A 23968-nucleotide genomic window follows, 5' to 3' on the forward strand; every position below is an offset into this window, starting at 1 on the left:
CACTCTTAAACTGGTCACAAACACCTGCATTTACCTCTTGTTGTGTTACAGTGGGTTTATTGTGTGCATTTGTGGTAATATTTTATTTTAAAAAGCTCTTAAACCAGAATAAATTCGTTTGTTTTGAGCTCGACACTGTACGCGCTGATCGGAGCTGTGGTTTCAGATAGGCAGCCACAAATATTTCATTTTCACACAAACAGTTCAAAAACATCTGAATTTAGCTCTTGGTGTGTTCTAATTGGTTGATTGTGTGATATCGCTGTAATAATTTATTTTTAAAAGCTTTAAAACAGGAATAAATTCGTTTTTTCTGAGCTCTTTACTCCAGACGCTCGTGGTCACAGCGGTGATTCATCTCTCCTATTTCTCACGTATCTCTGGCCAGAAATAATTTATCCATGAGCCCTGAACCGGTAATAATCAGATATGTTGGTTTAGCTTGTCAGTGTGAATTAAATCCAAGTATTTATTTGTATTTTTAACCGATTTAAAAGTGAAAGTAAAAGTTCGGGAATTGAACCTGTAGGGGCGCAATTTCTCTCAGACAATGGAAGTCTGAAGCACACACACTCAAACAGAGGGACAGAGTGAGATGAGATGTCTGACAGTTTTTTAATTTTCTGTTATCCATACAGTGTTGTAAAGTCGTTAAACTATGCATATTTCCTCAGAATGACTTTTTCATCTGTATGAAAAAATTCTTTGACGTGTTTGGAAGCTGCAATTTAAAAATACAATAATGATTCCCTTTGTAAGGTCATTTAAAAAAATCACCACGGCAAAACCATTCAAGCTATCCAAAATCCATTCACAATTTAAGTTCCTATCAGAAATACTGATGTGTGTTCAGAGTTTTGTGAAATTCTAAGTATGTTATTTGCCTCAAAATCACCTGAGAAGTATTCCAGTTTGACATGTTGCCACGGCAACAATTTTTTAGATATCAATATCCCCCTTGCAGATTTATATCGGCTGTGTTTTAACATTATTCTGATGAAGTTTGAAGCAAATCGAGTAATAATAAGATGCTGAATTCAAATCATTTTGAAAATGACACACTTCCTGCTGCCAGTTGGTGGCGCTATAACTTTGACTCCTAATAGTCACATATATGCGATCGACATCATACAACGAATAATCTGATGAAGTTTGATTAAAATCAGGAAATGTATGTGGACGGTATTAGACACTTCCTGTTTCTCATTTCTCGCCATAATTTCAACGCCTCGCCACGAGCAAACCGTTCGAGATATCAAAAATCCCCTGGCAATTTTTCATCCCCAGTGTCTTGAGATCATGTTGACCAAGTTTGGCGGTAATCGAGAAAAAAACCTATGACAAGTATTTCAAATTCCAGAGCATGCGCTTTTTACATAACTCTAAATAGCTGACTTCCTGTTGGGTGGAGCCTATGACATGCAATACGAAAGTTGTTCGGCACGATGAGATCTATATGTGTACTGAGTTTCATATGAATATGTGCAAGTATGTGTGAGCTATACATCAACATTTCTGACTGTGTTCCAGGGGGCGCCGTAGAGCCCCTGTGCCACGCCCGGGTCCCAGCCTCTGCAGGCTCCTAAAGGCCACAGATTCCAAAGTGTGCGCAAATTTTCAAGAGTTTTTGAGTATGTTAAGGACCCCAAAAGCCCCCACAACTTTGACGAAAAATTTGAATACTAAACCCTAAATAGCCAACTTCCTGTTGGGCGGAGCCTATGATATGCAATACAAAAGTTGTTTGGATTGATGAGATTTATATGTGTACCGAGTTTCATTCGTCTACGAGCAAGAATGTATGATATATGGCCCTCCATATTCCAGGGGGCGCTGTAGAGCCCCTGTGCCACGCCCGTGTATCAGTCTCTGCCCGGCCCTAATGGCCGCAGGTTCCAATCTGTGTGCCAATTTTCAAGACTTTTTAAGCATGTTAAGGGCCCCAAAAGCCCCCGAGACGTTGGAAAAAAATAATAATAATAATAATAATAATAATAATAATAATAATAATAAAAAATAATCCTAAGGAAAACAATAGGCCTCTCGCCCTTTGGGCTTGAGCCCTAAAAACAAAGCAGATACAAGAGGGTCCTCGCACCTCGGTGCTCGGGCCCTAAATAAATGTGTTTTTGTAAGTTTCCTACATGGGCAATTCAATGCCATATTCAGATTGGAGGTGTCATGTGAAGAAACGGCTTAGATATTGCAAAAATTGTTGTTTTAACTATGAACTATTAATTTATTATTATTAATATTATCAGGCTACTTTTACTTAGTTTGTATTTTGTTTTGAGGTAAAAGTCAGTAAACTTAACACACTTGCTTTTACACTGACTGATTGGAGGAAAGACTTAAAATTTATTTAATTTAACCCTTTCGCACGTACGATCACACCGGTGTGATCAGTCTAGGCTGGTCCCTGGAGTGTACGATCACACCGGTGTGATTAGAATGGTTACTAGGTGGTCAGTGCCTGCTGGAGGATGACATTGAAGATTATGATAAGAACACAGCCAAACAACAGCTTAGAGTCCTCAGCATTGCAAAGGATCTTATGTACACAGCTAGTGGAGACAAGTTCCTCACTCCGAAGCACATTGGACTGGCCTGTACCCTTCATCAAGCTACACGTTCGAAGGAGTTGGTGAACATGTTTCACCAGGCAGGTCATGTTACGAGTTACCGTGAGGTAATAAAACTTGACACTGAACTAAGACGACCTTGGAGACCATGGGGGATGATGGTGCCGTTGTTCTACAAAATCTGGTAAAGGGTCGCTTTGTTCATTTTTCAGCGGACAATGTTGACATCAACGAATACACTCTGGATGGAAAAGGGACATTCCATGCCACTCAAGTGGCTGCCTGGCAACGTGGTCTACCTGAAGGGGCTCTCCTTGAAGGAGTTGATCTTTACTCCAGGTCAGACACTCTCAACATTTCCAAGGCAATGACTGATATCATACCTGCACCAAAGAGAGGAATTACAGAGCCGCCAATCAGTGGTGTATTAGCAGAAGACTGTTTCACACAGTCATCTGAATAATGTCCCGCAGCACAGAAAGCACAAGCTACAGATATGGCCTTTTTCATGTCCAGGACATCTCAAAAACAAAGTTTTCCTGGACATTGTATAATCAAAAGGCAAGTACAGTCAACCCAAAGAAAACTACAGTAGGGTACCTACCTATCATCCAGGCTTCTTGACATCAACGAATACACTCTGGATGGAAAAGGGACATTCCATGCCACTCAAGTGGCTGCCTGGCAACGTGGTCTACCTGAAGGGGCTCTCCTTGAAGGAGTTGATCTTTACTCCAGGTCAGACACTCTCAACATTTCCAAGGCAATGACTGATATCATACCTGCACCAAAGAGAGGAATTACAGAGCCGCCAATCAGTGGTGTATTAGCAGAAGACTGTTTCACACAGTCATCTGAATAATGTCCCGCAGCACAGAAAGCACAAGCTACAGATATGGCCTTTTTCATGTCCAGGACATCTCAAAAACAAAGTTTTCCTGGACATTGTATAATCAAAAGGCAAGTACAGTCAACCCAAAGAAAACTACAGTAGGGTACCTACCTATCATCCAGGCTTCTTGACATCAACGAATACACTCTGGATGGAAAAGGGACATTCCATGCCACTCAAGTGGCTGCCTGGCAACGTGGTCTACCTGAAGGGGATCTCCTTGAAGGAGTTGATCTTTACTCCAGGTCAGACACTCTCAACATTTCCAAGGCAATGACTGATATCATACCTGCACCAAAGAGAGGAATTACAGAGCCGCCAATCAGTGGTGTATTAGCAGAAGACTGTTTCACACAGTCATCTGAACAATGTCCCGCAGCACAGAAAGCACAAGCTACAGATATGGCCTTTTTCATGTCCAGGACATCTCAAAAACAAAGTCTTCCTGGACATTGTATAATCAAAAGGCAAGTACAGTCAACCCAAAGAAAACTACAGTAGGGTATCTACCTATCATCCAGGCTTCTGCATCTGAACTTTATACACTGAACACAGTCATCAAGCAAGAGCTCCATGTCTCCAAATCAATGGAACAACAGCATGTCATTCTGACAGTGGATGAGGCTTTTTTTCCGAAGTTGCTAGAACTGAAGTGGTCAGTAGAAGAATACAAGGACGTGCTTATACCTTGCCTTGGAGGCCTTCACATTGCCATGAACTTCCTGGGTGTGATAGGACAACACATGGTTGATTCTGGCCTGAGGGCGCTATTGGTCAAGTGTGATCTTCTGGGAGCAAATGCTGCTCAGCATGTCATGGCAGGAAAGGGGTATGCACGTGCTATGAGGACCCACAAGCTTACCCTGCAGGCTCTTTGGCAACTACTACTCCCACAGCTTTACACATATCTGGATGAGGTTGATGTTAAACAGAGTTGAACTCGCAGATCTCTGCCAGTCCATAGATGCTGATCACATCCCACAAATGGTCAACAAACTGACCAAAGACCGATTCCAGCAGCCCATGAAAGAGTTTTCTGCACCACTTGGAGTAGATGACCCGAATGCTGCATTCTGGTGGGACTATATGACTATGGTCAGCATCCTACTCCGTTTCACAAGAGCGCAACGTGATGGATTGTTGGAACTCCACCAGTATGCTTTCAAACGTATGCTGCCCTTCTTCTTCAGGTACAATCATATCAACTACGCCAGATGGGGTACTGTGTACCTGGCTGAGATGTCTGCTCTCCCAAAGGAAATCCTCCTTGAGTTTAAGAAAGGCAACTTTGTAGTAAAACGCAGTGATCGACGCTTCAATCAGGTTTCAGCGGATCAAAGTACAGAGTGGCTAAACGCTACAGGAAAAAAGAGTGCAGGCCTAGAAGGTATCACCAGGATACCAACATCCCTCAGTAGATGGACACTGTCGTATAATCTGAGAACAGTCATAGCTTCTCAGACAACAGCGATGCTGAGACTGACAACAGATGATGAAGACTATGAGTACACACACACAGAGTGCACAAAGAGTAGAATGGAAAGAGATGATTTGGATGAAAGCTGAATATGTCAATCATTAAAAGAGCACAGTGTATTTCAAGATGGTGGTGACACACTCAAGAACATAATCAACAAGGACATGGTCACACCCCAGATTCAACAATCTCTGCTTGGTGCAGAACACCTTGGACAGGCACAAATGAAAGTGTTTGTGGACAAACGTCTGTGTGATACTCCAGATAGTGACCAGCACTTGGATCTGAAGTCACCCATTCGAAAGAACAAAGCCAAAACGTTTGCCTCTTTGTATGAAGGCGTGCAACTTTCCAAGAACAAGCAAAACCATCAAAGTGGACAGGCAGATTCTACAAAGGCTCATCACAGCTTTACAGAGCAGGTCGAAAGGTAGACCTGGAAAATATTCTCCAGCATGAACTCATGCCCATCCCGCCATCTCTGGCTGCAACTAACAGCAGTCTACATTCCACCAACAAATCTGTTTTAGCAAATATACTGACAAAACATATCCAAACCCCTGCAGATGTGCCCCTTCAGGAACCCAGCTGCTTTATTATTGATGGCCAAGCACTTGTAATGGGACTTGGGAAGCCACCTAACATCACAACATTCGGCCACTATACCAACAGGTTTGCTGACACAGTGTTGAAGATGGTGGAGAAGTACCATAGGGTTGATGTAGTCTTCGACAGGTACCATGACGAATCCATCAAAACAGGCACAAGAAAGAAACGTAAACAGCGCCACCGACCAGTATACAGCGAGATAGTGAATTACTCTGTTCCACTTCCAGCAGACTGGTCGAGCTTCATGGCACTGGAAGAGAACAAAGCAGATCTCGCTCAACTACTCTCAAACCATCTGATAGAACACAGCCCAGAATATGAGCCAGTGGTTGTAGTATCAGGTGGGTTTGCTGAAGCAACCACTGTCAAGTCATCAGATCCAGAACTTGAAATCTCCTCTCTGAGTGCTGACCATGAGGAGGCTGATACACGACTGATTTTGCACTGCATTCAGGCTCCAATGGACACAATAGTGGAGTCAGTGCATGACACAGACGACCGTCTTCTACTTCTAGCACATCATGACAGAATTTGATGTACCCATCTCTACATGAAAGCTGGGACATCAAAGGATCCAAAGTATTTTCCAGTACATGACATTCGCAAGTTACTTTGTGATGATCAATTGGACACACGCATTGCCTTCCATGCCATCACTGGCTGTGATAGTGTGTCTCAGTTTAGCGGTCATGGAAAGAAAACAGCCTGGCAGGTGTTTGAGCAATATCACACAGATCTTACTGGCCTTGGGAATGGCCCTCTCACAGAAGATATTCTGAATTCAACAGAGAAATTAATCTGTAAGATGTATGGTGTGCCCGAGGTTGATACATGCAACAAAGCAAGAGTGAAGTTGTTTTGCAAAGGTCATATCATGCGTTCACACTATCAAGCGACTATCTGGAACCAAGCTCATCTGCCACATCCTGATCTTCCTCCAGTGGATGAAATGGGATGGATGCACAAGGAAGGTCAATTAGTGCCACAGCTAATGTCTCTGCCACCTATGCCTAAAGCCTGCAGGGAGTTCACTTCATGTGGGTGTACCAAGAGATGCCTCAGCCAACGCTGCAGCTGCAGGTATGTGTATAGGGAATTGGCTAATGTTGATAATTGTGTACAAGAATGTACAAATATGATAGACTGGTAGAGTATTCCAATTTACCTGTTCTTGTACTGGTTGTAATCTATCCATTCTAATCTTCTATTATTCAAAAAGAGTCGCTTGGAATGTATAGACACATGTAACTGCAGAAAACTTGACAACACTTGCCAGAACATTGAAGAGGACTGCGAATAAGCTGTCACTGTAACTTCTACTGGCATATAGGTCAATAAATATCACCATGACCCATGGATCTTCCTGCTTTTCTATCTTATTTGGTCGACAACTTCTTTATCACTAATGACCACCTTTTTCTCTATACTTGTGTGATTTTCAAGCTGATTATTGATACTTGATCTTGATCAGGACAGGATGTTAAATTCCCCATGTGTGAAAACCTATGAACATTTAATTAAAGGTTGTACATTTTTGTAACTTTATTTGTTTGTACTTTTGACCTGAAAACAAAATACAAAGTAAATGTAGCCTGGTAATATCAACAATAATAGTAATAATAATAGTAATAATAATAATAATAATATTAATAATAATAATAACTTAATTATGAATTAGTTAATAATAGTCCATAGTTAAAAACAACAATTTTTGCAATATCTAAGCAGTTAAATCTGCTAAGTTATCGAATATGGCATTGAATTGCCCATGTATACAGCAGATTTGGATTCAGCACACCTTAATACCCCTAGAAATGTTGTACAATATAATCACAAAATGCCTTCGGGGTTCTGATTTTGTGAAAATTGACCCTTGTCTATCAATTACAACTACAGGCTCTAATCCTCTTTTGTGTGTGTGTGTGTGTGTGTGTGTGTGAAATGCAGTGCTGAAGTGAAATAGTTGGGCAGTTTGATAGCCGAATTATAATAGGTTGCCTAATAAAAAAAAATAATAGGTATTATCATAATTGAATATATTAATAGGAGAATGAGCCTAATATCACCTTGACTATCAACAGAGACATCTGCTATCGTCGATATCTCTGCCTATCGTCGATACACGATTCTATCGCCTATTGGCAGAACCCTACCGCAGGAATGGTACAAATGGAAAATATTAGTGGTTTTGAAACCGCAAAATTTTCAAATTGCGATATGCCTTGAAACCGGTAATTGGCCCATGCCTACCCATGAATATTTTAGTCTTAAAAGTCTTACCTTTTCCTCATATGGGTCTGCAGGGACATGCAACACATTTCTGACCAGCAGCAAAATTCTCTCGATCAGTAAATTATCCTCCTCGGCTCTTTGCTCCCAGTCCTAAGAAAGAAAAAAAAACAGGAAGAATCTCAAAACATATTTCTAATAAATCATACCATCTCACATAGATTTGATCCTCACCAGCTGTAGAAGGTTGTAGAGCGTTTCACTCAGCACAGTAAAGATCTTCTCATCTGCAAATGCCTGAAAACACAAAATAACTTTCATGTTTAAAAATATATAGGGTAAACACAGTAAAAAAAATATATATATATATATTGGTATATGTGAGGATTTCCAGTCAGGATTTGGACCGTATCATAGTACTGAGGGGTCATTATACGAAAACGTGCCATTTTGTGTCCCTCAGGAAAAAAAAGCTCTGTAAATCTTAATAAAACATAAAAGAAATAGAATATTTTATATTTTAGTTTCCATAATGTCTCATAATATAAGAATAAATTATTTTCTGTTTCTTTGGTTTTTAAAGGATTTTAATCACATTTTTATACAAAGCATCTTGAAGAAATGTTGAAAATGGCCTGTCCCTCAGTAAGATTTTTCTACTTCTACTTGCTATCGAGGCCAAAAAAGTCAAACTATCATAAAAAAACATATACTTGTATAAAGCCTTAAGTGTCAGTTCATTAGTCATAAATGGATTTTATTCTTAACGTGTCAAATAAAATAAAAAAACACACAATTTAGCCGGGTCCCTAGGTTCTCGTCAACCCTGTTACTTTTTATAAAAACACCTCTTTAAAGATAATGGACTGTTCCAAAAGTTGCATCAGTTCCAGGAAGTGACATTATCTGACTTTCATGAAGTTGATGGTAGAAGACAAGTAAGTGTTCTCTTCTTTTTAATGAATTTTCTTTGAGGTTATGTAATGTCTGAAAGACAGGGACACGCTCATTGTGTCAGCCCTGTTACCAGAAAAGCATATGTTAAAAAGTTTTTTGTACATATTTTAAAATTTACATATATGATAATATTTAAGCCTCTCATTAAGGCACGTAATGTAGTGTCATTACCTATACCTCATGGCTAGTAATGGCCGGCAATAACCTTTTTCGTCAACCCTGTTACCGTCAACCCTGTAACCATTCCAGGGTAAGAGGGTTGACCCAAGTACGCTTTTGTGTGTCTTACCCATGTTGTATACACAAGAAGGGTTAAATCAAGGGCAACTGGACTAGGTACGTCCATATTTGAAGCTATTGCCTCTCATCCAAGGGGTTTCTTCATTTCTAAATGACTGATGGGGAGTGCCAGGCATTTAACCTCTGTGGGGTTGTCACCCCTGAGCCAACCCTTCTTGGATAACTATGACCTGGATGACTGAGAATTTTAACAGACATACTTTTCTTACAAATAGTATACATAATATACATGTTTTTACAGTTTTTATCCCTAAAAATCATGTTTTTTTATTTATTCTACTGATAGATAGGCTAAAATATGTTGAGGTTACTGATCTATACTGATACACACAAGTGCATTGGGTTTTATAAATGTGCTTTATAAATCAAAAGTCATTATTTTTTTATTATGAGAAGTCAATAAATTAACAAGCTTTTCAGTTTGCATTTGGGATACTCTCCATACATGCACTCCATCCAAATAGTTTGAAAAAGTTTTCTTGTCAAAAAATAAATCAAGCTTGTGTGACTTGTATGATTATTTGATGGCATGTGAACTACTTACATTTACAGTATGCTACACAATCATAAATAATCAGGGCTGGGGTGTAACGAAATACATGTAACAGCGTTACGTATGTAAAATACAAAATATGAGTAACTGTATTTCGTTAAAATTACATTTTAAATAAGGGGTAATCAGATTACAGTAACATCTGAAAACTATTTTAGATTACCAGTGATTACTTTTATTTTGATGTAATTTATTAATTTAATATTTAAGTTTGGGGATTTCAAACAATACCGCGACTGATTTTTTCCCGTTACAAGCACATAACGACACAAACATTCTCCTAGAAATCACACTATGCATTCAGTCAACAGATCCATACGAAGCATGCATAAAATAAAGGTTTATGAAGTCAAACAATAGCTTTATGTGGTTTACAGATGAACTTCTTTATTCATTCGAAATGTTCAGTATCATCTTTGGCTCGGTAATGCAAGTTCACGATCCAATTCGTGAACAGATGATTCTTATTCGTGAATCTTTTAAAATAATAATTTCCTTTATTTATTTATTTAATGAAACCAGTGTGGAAACCAATGCTTCACTAACGGGATAGATCTGGGTCAGGGTATATTCTGGCAAACCGTTTACCAATCAAGTTTCTCAATTGGCAAAGCAAACTGTGGTACACGCCACTACCAACACAGAATGGGTAAATCTGTGTTTTCTCAGCACAATATCATAGAAAGTATGAGGTTTGAGAAGTAGAAGGCGGGGCAACAGTTAAAACATTTTAAAGTTAAAGTTCATGCAAACAGATAAGTTTCGGTTTTTCATCATTTTTATGCTAAAATATCTCAATAGAGCCGTCTACATAATATGCTGATTAGTCATGTTGAATTAAAGGTTTATGAATGTCCAATTAAGACTCCATTACAACCATAATTGTAACTCAAACAAGCAGTATAATCAATACGGTAGCTGTTGTCAACCCTGTAACTGATGTGTCAACCCTGTTACTTGTATAATATTCTAATATAACTTAAAAAATGTAAATAAAAATGTAATCAATTAATTGTAAATGTTTAGTAAGAGAGGCTAATAATCCACTCAAAATTGAATTGAGGTGTTTAATTTTTGTTTCCATACATTTTTCTTAAAACAGAAGATGCTGGGAGAGTGTAATTTGGAAATGAACGTATTCATCCCCTTAAAAAAATAAAACTTTCAATATTCTCAATTCACAAACACTCTTAATGTAACAAGGGGGAGTATATCTTCCACAGTATATCATATTTGTTCTATACATGTATTTAAAACCTTTTCAAAAAGTAATTAATATGTTGGTAACAGGGTTGACCAAAAACACACATTTAAATTAGTTAAATGAAAAAAATGAAAAAAATAAGATAGCCTGAGATGGCACGGCACATTTTCCTGAGAGGTAAGGATCTACTTAATCCAAAAATGGGCTTAAAGATTTTCAAAACAGAAATTTGAAAATCAAACATTAAAAGTGGGAAATGGCACGTTTTCGTATAATGACCCTGAGACTGCCCTCCTTAGAGTTACAAATGACCTGCTCTTATCATCTGATCGTGGTTGTATCTCTATATTAGTTCTATTGGATCTTAGTGCTGCGTTTGACACTATTGATCACAACATTCTTTTACATAGACTTGAACACTTTGTTGGCATTAATGGAAGTGCATTATCTCCATTTCTTTGCGGCTCAGTGAAACACACCAATTTGATGGAATGGAACGCATAGTCAATATAAAAAAACTGGATGAGGAGTAATTTCTTACTGCCAAATTCTGGAAAAAAAACAGGTGTTAATTATAGGAACTAAAAACTCTGCTTGTAATAACCTAGAACACTGTCTAAGATGTGATGGCTGCTCTGTCAATTCTTCGTCATCAGTTAGGAACCTAGGTGTGCTATTTGATTGCAATCTTTCCTTAGAAAGCCACGTTTCTAGCATTTGTAAAACTGCATTTTTACATCTCAAAAATATATCTAAATTACGGCCATGTCGAATGCAAAAATGTTAAACCATGTATTTATGACCTCAAGGTTAGATTACTGTAATGCTTAATTGGGTGGTTGTTCTGCACGCTTAATAAAAAAAACTACAGCTAGTCCAAAATGCAGCAGCAAGAGTTGTTACTAGAACCAGAATGTATGACCATATTAGCCCGGTCCTTTCAACACTGCACTAGCTCCCTATCAAACATCGTACAGATTTTAAAATATTGCTATTACTTATGAAGCCCTGAATGGTTTAGCACCTCAGTATTTGAATGAGCTCTTGTTACAAAATATTGCAAGGACCTCTATAGCCCTGAAAGACAGACAGACAGACCAGGACAACTAGAGCCCCAGATACAGATCCCCTGTAAAGACCTTGTCTCAGACGACCACAGGAAACAGACCATTCTTCTGCACAATCTGACTTTGCTGCAGCCTGAAATTGAACTGCTGGTTTCGCCTGGTCAGAGGAGAACTGGCCCCCCGACTGAGCCTGGTTTCTCCCAAGGTTTTTTTCTCCATTCTGTCACAGATGAGGTTCTGGTTCCTTGAAGCTGTCGCCTCTGGCTTGCTTAGTTGAGGTCACTTCTTTTACAGCGAATGAATGACAACTCTTCCCTCTCAGTGACACAAGCTGACTTAAAGGCTCATTATGCAGCTCATTATGCAGGCCTTTTTTCATGATAGTTGACGCATACTCGCATATGACTTTTACCAACAAAAAGTGTCTTAGAAAATTTAAATCAATATATTCAAGTCAAGTCAAAGTTTATTTATAGAGCACCTTTTTAAAACAGCAGGTGTTCACCAAAGTGCTGTACATACAATATAAAATAAACAGTAAATCTTAAAAAAAAAAAAAATCACACCACAATAAAATATGCAATACATACAATAATGATTTATAACACACACACTTAAAAATAACTCCTAACAGGTAACTCTCATACTTTGTTATATGCTGTACTATACAGATATGTTTTTAAATGTAATTTAAAAACAGCAAGTGAAGGTGCCTGCCTAATGTACAAAGGTAAATTATTCCAGAGTTTCGGGGCCGCTACTGCAAAGGCACCGTCACCTCTGCGCTTTAATCTTGCATTGGGGGAGACTAAAAGCAGTTGCCAAGCAGACCTAAGTGCTCTGAATGGAGCATATGGCTGTAATAGATCTGAGAGGTATTAAGGAGCAGTGTTATTTAAATGAATTATAAACTAAAAGTAAAATCTTGAAATCAATTTTAAAACGAACTGGTAACTAGTGAAGGGAAGCTAATATAGGTGTAATGTGGTCTTGTTTGCGTGTCCCTGTTAATAAACTTGCAGCCGCGTTTTGTACCCTCTTCAAACGTGTTAGAGATGCCTCACAAATGACTACATAGAGACTATTACAATAGTCTAGGCGGGTTGATATAAAAGCATGGATGACCTTCTCAAAATCAGTAAAAGATACAAATGACACTGACTTTAGATAATTGCCTAAACTGATAAAAACACTATTGATGGTACCACCAGGTCGAAACAAAATGATTTCAGTTTTATCTTCATTGAAATTTAAGAAATTGGAGGCCATCTAGGCTTCTCAACATCTCAATCATCAAGACATCTCAACAAAGGGGCTATAGAGTTTGTATTGTTTCGTTTCAAAGGCAGATAGAGTTGCGAGTCATCTGCATAACAGTGAAACGAGATGCCATGTTTCGTAAATATGGACCCTAAAGATAATATATATAAAGAAAATAAAATTGGTCCAAGAATGGAACCCTGAGGGACTCCACATACAAGAGATGCAGTAGAATACACAAATTCCCCAAGACGTACAGAGAAAGTTCTTTCACCCAGATAAGATCTAAACCTTTGTAACGCGGCACCCTTTACACCAACACAATGCTCAAGACGAGAGATCAGTATATTGTGATCTATGGTGTCAAAAGCAGCAGTAAGATCTAACAGCATAGTTACCTGTGTCAGTGGCCAATAATAAATAATTATACATTTTTAACAGGGCCGTTTCTGTGCTGTGAAGTGATTTAAAACCAGATTGATAAATTTATTGCAAACCATCCAAGTCTAGAAAGGACAGTAATTGTTTAAAATAGGGCCGGGACTCGATTAAAAAAATTAATCTAATTAATTAGAGGCTTTGTAATTAATTAATCGAAATTAATCGCATTTTAATCGCATATAAATATTTGACCGGAGAACAGTGAGAAGTCATTTTTTTTCACATGGATTTATAGTATACCATTGAATAATGACTGAATACATAAGCTTAAGCAACAAAATATTGTTTATTTTTGTTCACCCAAGTTTAGCAGACAAGTGCAATTTTTGCCATGAAGTGTAGCAATAGCATATTTAGAAACAATTTAGAAATAGTACATTTCAGAAATTCAGGAAGCTTATAGGTGCTGGAACCTTCTGTAAAGTGTTTTTTTAAGTAAAACACAATACTGTCAATTACATTCAGAACATTGGAAACACTGACTATTAGAAAACATCTCTCTGTTGCTTCAGAGGCCATAACATACTAAGTCCAACTCTCAATAACCTTGGCCAAAACAATAAAGAGTTCAACATAAACTGTTGCACCAACAAAATAATACATAGTTCAACATAAAGTGTAAAGTCCACGCTAGCTGCTATATGTTTTGCGTTGAGGTGATACTTGAGGTTCGATCATGTGCTGCGGTGATATCATAGACAGTAAAAGAAATGGACACAGCGACCCCATTGGAACTCAATTGAGACAAATGAAGCCCAGTTTTAGCGTTTTTTAGCACTTCCGTTTCTGACGCGCAGACTCAAACGAAGCTTGACGACGTCAGCAACCTTTCTGCCAGATGTAAATCTTCTAAGTGGCTGTGCGTGCAAACTGCCATCGTTAATCTTGCAGAGACGGCGAGCTTGAGCGGGGAGTTCTTTGGCGTGAGTGAGCAGGAGTAAGTATTCTGATTAATTATTTTGTATAGTATTTTAAAATGTAACACCAGTACGCCATATTAAGTTAATTGCCTGCGAGCTTCTCCTCCTGTCTCTACGGTAATGCGACAGAGAGCCGAGTGGTTATGACGCAATCGTTAGCCTATTTTTTACAAAAACTGTTTATACGGGGCCATAATGTAACATAGAAGGTAATGGAGCCCTTTATACATTGTCGTGTATCTTTAGAAATAAATAATGGACAAACAGAGTCTTTAAACGCCTCAGATGTAAAGTTATTCGCTGTCAAAGTGACGCCAAAATGAATGGGAGTCAATGGGAATGCTAACGCAAGTGAAGTTCTGCTAAAAGATGGCAGCCCTCACCCGACTTCAACTTCCGGTTGAGTTCCTTGCCCCTTGGGTGATATGCGAACGCTAGTTGGTGCTCCAGTATTATCGGTCCCGCCGAAACTCATCCAGTGAGAAACGTTCCGCGGTGCAAAAATAAGTTATTAAAAATGCGGGAAATTTTTTTCTTTAATTAATTAATCTTAATTAACGCGTTATTTTTTGTGTAATTAATTAATCTCAATTAACACGTTAAAGTCCCGGCCCTAGTTTAAAAACAACTTTTTCCGATATTTTGGAAAGAAACAGGAGTTTCGAAATGGGCCTAAAATTAACAAGAACCGATGAATCCAGGTCGGGTTTTTTCATCAGTGGTTCCACTATTGCATGTTTAAAATGTAGGGGTACAACTCCATGAATGAGACTACTATTTACAATCATTAGTATTTTAGGGCCAAGGGTTTCAAAAAACTTTTTTAGGAAATCTGGGGAAATAATGTCTGTGGGACAAACAGATGGATTCATTTTGTCAATATATGTCTTTTAAACAAGCAAGAGACACTGGCTCAAACTGATTAAAAACAAAGGAGCACACAGAGAAAGAAGACATATCAGCACAAGGGTGAACAATATTGGCTCTAACAGTCACAATCTTGTCATTTAAAAACTGCAAAAAGTTTTCACGTTTCTTTGGAAAATTCCAAACTCATTTGTTGAGATGTATTTAAAACAGAATTAATAGTGTTGAACAGAACACGAGGTTTATGAGAATTATTTGCGATGACATTAGAGAAATACCTTGACTTTTCCATTTTTACAGTTTTTTTATATTTAAACAAGCTGTCTTTCAAGATCTCAGACGAAACCCGCAGCCTATCTTTTTTCCACTGGCGTTCCGCTCTCCTGCACTCATGCCTAGCAGCACGGGTAATGTCATTTAGCCACGGTTCAGATTTTGGCTTAGCACGAATAGTCCTGAAAGGGGCAACAATGTCCAGTGCATTCTGACAAGAAGCATAAAACAATGATGTTAACTCATCAGTATTATAATGCTGAGTGGACACTGAGAATGCCATATTTGTGCTTTTAAAAACATCAGTAAACCGTTCTGCAGTTAAAGAGTTAAATGAGCGACAGCGACGAGCAGGAGCACATGGTTTAGGACAACAGAAACAAGAAATCTCGAATAACACAGGCATGTGGTCAGAAAAAGTAGCACTGCCCAGCATTTTTCATGGGCCAGCCGCCCGCTCTATGCGTTTTCCCCGCTCGCACTGTTACCATAGGTGATCAAGCGAGTCAGGTAGAACTCTGTGCTCCTCGTGGCACCGCTCTGGAGGAACAAGGTTTGGTTTCCAGAGCTGATGCAGCTAGTGAGCACAACCCCACGTCCGATTCCGGTCTCAACCCAAGGGCGACTTATGGGCAATGCACGTCTGGGCCATCAATGGGTACCCATCGACCTCTCAGAGGCAGTGTTGAAAACTATTACACAGGCGAGAGCAGTTTCTACTAGAAGACTTTACCCTTCAAAGTGGTCAGTGTTTTCCGGCTGGTGCATGGACTGTAGCATTGTGGAAATTCTCTCCTTCCTAAAGGAGCTGTTTGGAGAAGGGCAGGTCCCCCTCCATGCTCAAAGTGTACGTTGCTGCCATATCAACATTTGTCTATGCTTGCCCAGCCACTGGGAAGGAACGATCTCATCATTAATTTCTTGAGAGATGCTAGGAGATTAATCCCTCTCCCTGGCCCCTCTGGCTCCGGTCTGGGACCTCTCCACAGTCCTGGACGCTATGAAGGGCGGCCCCTTCGAACCGCTGCAGTCCGTGGATTTGTGGTATCTTTAATTTAAGACCGCTCTCCTTGTGGCTCTCACCTCAGTCAAGTGAGCGGGTGACCTGCACATGCTCTCTGTGAGTGCTACGTGTATGGAGTTCTGACTTAACGACTCTAAAGTCATTCTCAAACCGAGACACGGTTATGTCCCCAAAGTGCCTTCCATTCCGTTCAGCGCACAAATCATTTCACTGTCAGCTTTTCCAAGATCTGATAGTGAGGGCGATGTGGAAAATGACTAAGTTCCACTTTGTCGTCTTTTTTTTTTTAAGCTGTACATGTGGAAAGTGCAGTTTGATGACAACATCGCATGTTGTTTACTTGATGTGCTTACACGCTAATAGCTGAGTTAACAACACAGAGATATTTGAAGCAGTTTTACTCACCGCATGCAGTTCCAACACACGATCGTGACCCTTTTTCGTTGGGACTGCATTATCCTTAAGAAATAAACGATGTGCAAATCCGGCGTCAAACTGGACCTTGTTTGTAAAACAAGCATCTTCGAAATGCAGGGAACAAACAAAAACACTCGCACTGCTCCGTTGATGCTCTGTAAAAATAAACTCCATCCACTGGTCCCTTAATGCTGTTTTTCTTTTGGTAATCTTTGCAGGGTTGTCTTGCCCTGGCAACCAAAAACACACTCCTTTTGTGACATTCCGCGACGCTCTCGTTCAGATCAGTGAAGTCTGTTGTGCTCTCAGTGCTGTGCTATACGGGAGCGCACGCTCTTCCGGCAGACGTGCCCTCAGGACCCTTATAAGGAAATTCCGCTCCATCTAACGTCACACAGAGCCATACTCGTAAAAAACTTTCCGAAACTTGTGACAAACTCACCGCATGCGGTAAGTAGTATTTTTGGAACAGAAATACTCCTTCAAACATACAACTTAATTTTTGAAACTTTGTCCATGTTTAGCATGGGAATCCAACTCTTTAACAGTGTAAGAAACTCAGTATGCATGAAATAGCATTTCACTCCCCCCTTTAATAACGATTATTCTATACTGCTAAACAAATAGCTTGCGAAAAAGCACACACTGGCTATATGACACTTTAATGTAAGCAGAATATCACTGTGGAGATTTCGCTAAACTCGCATGTTTTCATCATCAGTGCTTGTTCCACCATCAGTGAGCGCACACAGGGTTACCAGATTGCACAAATTAAATAAAACATAGGGCAGAAAGTGTATCTTTAAAGGAGAAAAGCTCCGTTGAGGCTTAAAGCTCTTAACATCTGGCAACCACAAGCATGAACGCTATTGAAGACTTGGCAAATTAAAAACAACGTTTCAGGATAAATAACGAGCCAGCCAATATAGTGACGATTATTTTTAATTAATCGAGAAAGGTGGATATCGTTATAAAGTTTAAAATAAGATTAATTGTGCAGCCCTATTATATACATACAAAAATAAATGCACACGTGAACTCAAACTAAGTTAAGTGCTAATCTGAATGTTTAACTTCTGTTGTAGATGCGCTCTTGGCTCTTCCCGCAACAACGCGCTGAAACACGGAAACCAAACCGAAATAATTCATAACGTTTTATTATAATAGTGTTCTCATTTTAATGTTATATATATGACAATCTCAATCAGTTAATGTTGTAAGCTTCTGTTTGAGCTGCGTGCGCGGAGCTAAAGATGATCAGCAGTAAACTGATGAGCTATTAATCCTCTATAGGCACAACAATCTGATTTATATGCATAATATAAACTATTACAATGTACAATTGCACAAAAGACTGTAAATACACAAGTGAACTTAACTGCTAGTTGTGTGGATCCGTTGATCTCAGCCAAATTCTCTTGGTTCCAAAACGATAACAGAAAAATTTACATTTATCGGCTGATATCGATATGGTGGACGATATATCATGCATCCCTAGTTAAAGGCTATTTTCCTTTTAAATAAAACAAGTTGTTAGAATATAAATAGAATAAAGAGTTCTAGATTAGATGGTCAAATGAAGATGAAATATGTATTTTCAGCCGTTTCTTGAAAATGATTAAGCATGATTGAGCTGGACAGGTCATTCCACCAGGAGGGAACAGTAAATGAAAAAGTCTTATCACAGGTTGAATGCAAAATTTTTCATTCTTATTTTCCGCTTAACAGATCCTGAGCTCACTGACAAGTATCTTATCTTGCAACATGTGCTCCCTTTACTATGGAAGCCCGTTTTCACCAGTAAATAAAAATAAAACGATTGCAAGGTAACTGCAAATTTTTATCTCAAAAAGTAAAAATTGTGAGTTTTTATCTCACAACTATGACTTTATAACTCACAATTCTGATAAGCTAGAATTGCGCGATAAAGTCAGAATTGTGAGATAAAAAGTCGCAATTACTTAGATTTATTTTTTATTCTGTGGCGGAAACAGGTTTCTTTTGGAAAGACAAATGAAGTACTTTTGCTTTATCGATGAAACACAGCATCACACACAGCAGGCTAGAGTGAAGGGTGGCAGGCTTGAGAACAGCACGGCTGGCAGATTCAATGAAGGAGCTTGTGGTAACCACATGTGTTGACTCCAGGCTGGATGCTTTGTCCACGGTGAAAGCCAATCCGGGAATCCACAGCGCAAAGTTGATGTACTTTCCCAGTGACTGCAGGCTGCTCCTTTTGTCGAATGTGCCGGCTGCCCCATTCTCTAGTCTGCTGCCACACACTCAAGCCCGCTGTGTGTGACGCTGTTTCGAAACTACTTAATTTGGTCTTTAAAAAGAGTAGACGACTAGAAATCAGTGATAAAGTTGTATTTACAACACTGTTCCAGAACAGTTCAACCCAAATATTCAGATGTGTGTAATGCATTTTATTTCCTGATCCGTTTCCTGATCCTGCACTGTAAAAAATTAATCATGGGTCTTGTAATTTTCATCAAAAAAATTAAGGTGATAATTAAAAATAATGTGTGGATTTCATTAAAGAAATAGTGATTCAGTGTTGTATAGAAAATAATGAGGACTTTTTACTAATAAAACCAAGAGATGCGTTTTCCTCAGTTTGTTTTAGGAGACTTAAGCAGTTTTGGTGCTTGAATTGGGGAACTGATTAAACTAAAATAATTAAGGAAAGAAGGCTGCCTATTTAATTTAAGTGAATTAGCTCAATTTTGCAGTTTTATTTTATAGGTGATTGTTAGTTCCCAGCATGCTTTGCATATGGCTGGATATGGAGAGTAAATTTTGAAATTAAATGTTTTTGAGTGAAGGGAGGCATCTATTAATGTTTAATGTTCAGTTACATTTGACATTTGTAAGAGTTTCTCTTACATTGAAGTTTCCATTGCACAGTGCAATCATTACCACTGTGCAGAAGAGTAGAGCTTGTAGTTATGGATACTACTCTTCTAAGGCATTAAACATTGTTTAATGAGCAGTAGCCTTGCTAGTGCTAGTGCAGTACTTTCCAGTATTTCTCAAGTATTTTCCTATTTGAGCTGATTGGCTGTATACAGTCTTGTAAATGTACAAAATACAAACAGATCTCATTTAAAATCACAGACTTTTGAGAATAAACTTAAAATAAATGAGCACATTTCCCTAATTATATTAAATTTATTGTGCCATAGACTAAATAATTTAGGAATTTTTACTTAATTTGTGTAAATTTCACAAAAAAAAACAACCTTAAGATCTACTTAAATATAATACGTGTAATATTGTTACCATAATTTTTTAAAGCAGATAGCATGTAATATTTTTTACAGTGTGGAAGAGTAGACTACAATGCCGGCTGTTCTGATTCACAGTCCCTAAGTATCTTGTTTATATTTAAAGAATTTGCAACTGATGATTCAAATGCGAATTCTGAGCAATGTATAGAGCTTGTTTGCCATTTCTCCAATCACAAATGCAGACATGGTTATATGTTTACGCGGCGCCATGCAAAACTATAATCCGTAATTAAGTCCCCACCGGATGTAACAAATGGCTCGTTTGTAATGGGTTTTATTGTTTTTCTCTTGTGGTGCAGATGTCTGATCGGGACACGTCATCACAGTATGGCAAGGGGCATAACATTTCCATCAAACACTTGAGGTATCCAGCCAATGACAACGCACTGGATAGCTGACCAATCAGAGCACACCTCGCATTTCAGACCTATGAGCTTTTTAAAAAGATGCACCGTTTCAGAGAGGCAAGACATAGAGGAGAAACAATAATTTACAGTATGTGGAAAATAATGTTTTTTGTGTGTTTTTTTATGTCTTTTTTACCTTAAACCGCATAAATATTTCATTACACCAAATTCAACAAAAAAGGTTATTTTTAGCAACATCTTAGCATTGAGCATATCCTCAGGCTTTCATGTGTTAAGGCCTGTTCATACAAAGGATAACTATAACAAAGATATTGTTTTAAAAAATTATTATAGTAATTTAAGATAAGAATAGCAGATAAACTGAAAAGAATAGCAGTAAGTAGTCCATACCACAACTATAATAATAATGGCCCAGAGGAACAATATTGCTGGAATCAATTTCAAAATGATTTTTTGCTTGCTTATAATAACCAAAACATTTTGGTGCCTTGGTGTAGACAAGTATGGGGTGCACCCACAAAAGATGCTATTGTGAACTTGCAACTCACCTTCAACAGTAGGACTGAAACTAATAGTCGACATGGTGCACAATAAAAAAAAAAAAATTTTTTTTTTCAAAGGTTTAAATGGGGAAATTACCATAAAAGTTTGAGAACCATTGGTGTAGAAGCTAATATAGTTATTGTCCTTTGTGTGAATGGGATTCTATACCTCTTTATAGGCCTGAAGGTATGACATCACTTGGAGGAAGTGATGTCGGAATGCTGGATCATCAGGAACTTTTCCAAAGCAGAGCAGTGCTGGCTGGGTCAGGTTAACCATTAGCCTGAGAAGCATTTGAAACAGTTATGTGTTATAACATGATCATTACATAACTTGATAGTTGTAATAATTTGTTATTAGAATAGCAGCTATTTTACAGATTTTATACAGAAATATTTTATCAAAAAACAATGAGCTTAAACACCTGATACAGGCATCAAAGAGCAGTTTGTCCTGCGTGTGCTGGGTGATGATGGGTAATAGGTCATTCTGAAGTATCTGTCCAGCTCCCAGCTGCTGTCTGATGTCTCTTGTGTCATCCTCATGTCTCAAGTATCGAATCAGGTCCTTCACACTCTCTATAATAAATAAATCACAAACATGATGAGTGTGTCATAGGATACAATTATCATATTCAAAATACATAATTTAGAAGACAAAATGCATAAAATATTTTCCTGATATTCCTGCTGTAAAGCAGGTTTGACTTAAACGTTTAAGCATTACCAAGGCAGTCCGGTTCTTTGTGGTAAACATCTCCTTCCAGATAACCCAGTGCACTGCATGTTGCCAATAACTCACAGTTCATCATGAACAAGTCCATACAGCGGTCCAATCTGAGAGAAAATGTGGTCCAAATCTAAAAATAAATGATAAAGATACAAAAAAGACTTTTGTTAATGTCATGACAGGACAGATACAGCTCAGCTCAAGTTTGATTTGAATTTATTTCTGATTTGACAGTTGTAACAATTCTAGAAAATCAGAATTTCATTTTACTAGTAATGTTTTTTTTTTTTTTTTTTTTTTTTGTATAAGGGCAATAACCCTATTGAGACCAGCCATTATCTTTTTTTCTACTCAGAATAAAAAGTAAATGGCAAAAGGGTTTTTTTTTTTTTTTTTTTTTTTTTTATCCCACAGGGGGCAGTTACAACAGGGGCAATCACAAATCAAAACATAAAATCTTGCTGGTCTTTAATTGTTATGGCTGCTTTGCACTAAAAAACTAAAATTTACATTTTGCAAAGGTCTTTAAAAGAGACAATTTATGTAAAATGTAGTTATAAGTACAGATCAATATTAAGAGTTAATATAATGCAACCTGATGTAATAATTAAATTATTTAACTACTATTCTGTATTTAAAAAAGACAAATGCCTTCCATTGACCTGCAACTGATAACCATACTAAATCTGTAAAATATGTAATTGTGATATCACACACCATGACTGGAGGAGAAAAATCCTTCCATTTAATGACATGCAAAAACTACTCAGCAAAGAACACAATATTTGTACATTGCCTGTAAATTAAATTTACTTCAGTCATACTATGTCATCCCATGAGTCAAGTAACACATGCAGTACAAATTACTACTTATGTAACTGTACAAATCCCTGTGTGTAGACTATAGACTGTATAAAAACGGTGTAGACCCATTTTTAGAGAGATGTTTTCACACACTATAGCAGTGATTCATAACTACGATCATCACTACATAGTGGCAACAAGAAGTACTGCAGACTCTTAAATCACATTCAAAACTGTCTGAATGTCACTGAATTGGATAACTAAATTAAATTAAGTGACATCAAACAAACAGTAAGTCATTTAGTAACATTCATGACAATTTAACTGTGACTTAAATGTCTTAATAAATTAGGGGACCACTGTATCGCTTCATCCGATTTGAGTATGCATGTTTGCAGCTGCTGCCACAATAAACACTTCCTGAAACACACAAAAAAACGGCCTTGGAAGCTATATTGGTATAAGATCTTTAATGTTAAGTTAGTGATAGATGTTTATCTAAATGCACACAAAATTTTACATCAGATTTTCTCCTGTAGTTAAGCAATATTTGCTCAACATGTAATATTAATAAACAATTAATGCATAAAAGTACGCTACAGCATAACTTATCACTGTTTTATGTTAAAATATCTAACGTTACGTTAGTTATCAAGGACACTCATACATACCAGACCATGTGTCAGATCTTCCTACGATCACCAATCTATAAATCTGTAACACTAAAAAGAGTGTTTTTAATATATCCGCACGTAGTCAATCGTTTATCAGTAGTCATAAATAATCTGAAATCAACTGAATCTTCCAAAAGTTGTCATGATTAAGTGCGACAAAGCATCTAAGCGAACATCGTAGAAAGGCGCGCTCCTCAAAACGGAAATGACGCCAGACCATGGCACCATACGTACTTAAAGGAGCCTCGGCTTTATCCATAGGTTTCATGTTTCATGGCTGCAATCCTGTCGGTTTTTTTTTTTATGCACTTCACTTGCACAGTTTTTTTATTCAAAAATTATACAAATATTTATACAATACAACTCGCAACAAGTACAAAAACAAATAAACATTCATAACAATATTTAAAGTGAAACAATTCATGCCATGGGTAAAAAATTACAACAATTTTAAGTAACAAAAAGCTTCATAGCTTCATTGCTTT

The 23968-nt window shown here is 38.0% G+C and overlaps 1 protein-coding gene across 1 annotated transcript; it reads right to left on the reverse strand.

Moving 5' to 3' along the window:
- Positions 1-3742: 3742 nt before the first annotated feature.
- On the reverse strand, positions 3743-23677 carry LOC113082498 (protein timeless homolog). The gene is made up of 7 exons (XM_026254126.1): positions 23481-23677; positions 22003-22135; positions 21701-21854; positions 21445-21559; positions 8024-8086; positions 7841-7942; positions 3743-3763 (listed from the first exon to the last, which is right to left on the reverse strand). The coding sequence occupies exons 2-7, from the start codon at positions 22097-22099 to the stop codon at positions 3758-3760; spliced, it is 537 nt and encodes a 178-aa protein (XP_026109911.1). The 5' UTR covers positions 22100-22135; positions 23481-23677; the 3' UTR covers positions 3743-3757.
- Between the last annotated feature and the right edge of the window lie 291 nt (positions 23678-23968).

The sequence above is a fragment of the Carassius auratus genome, unplaced genomic scaffold (genome assembly GCF_003368295.1).
Source record: "Carassius auratus strain Wakin unplaced genomic scaffold, ASM336829v1 scaf_tig00036359, whole genome shotgun sequence".
Taxonomy (NCBI): domain Eukaryota; kingdom Metazoa; phylum Chordata; class Actinopteri; order Cypriniformes; family Cyprinidae; genus Carassius; species Carassius auratus.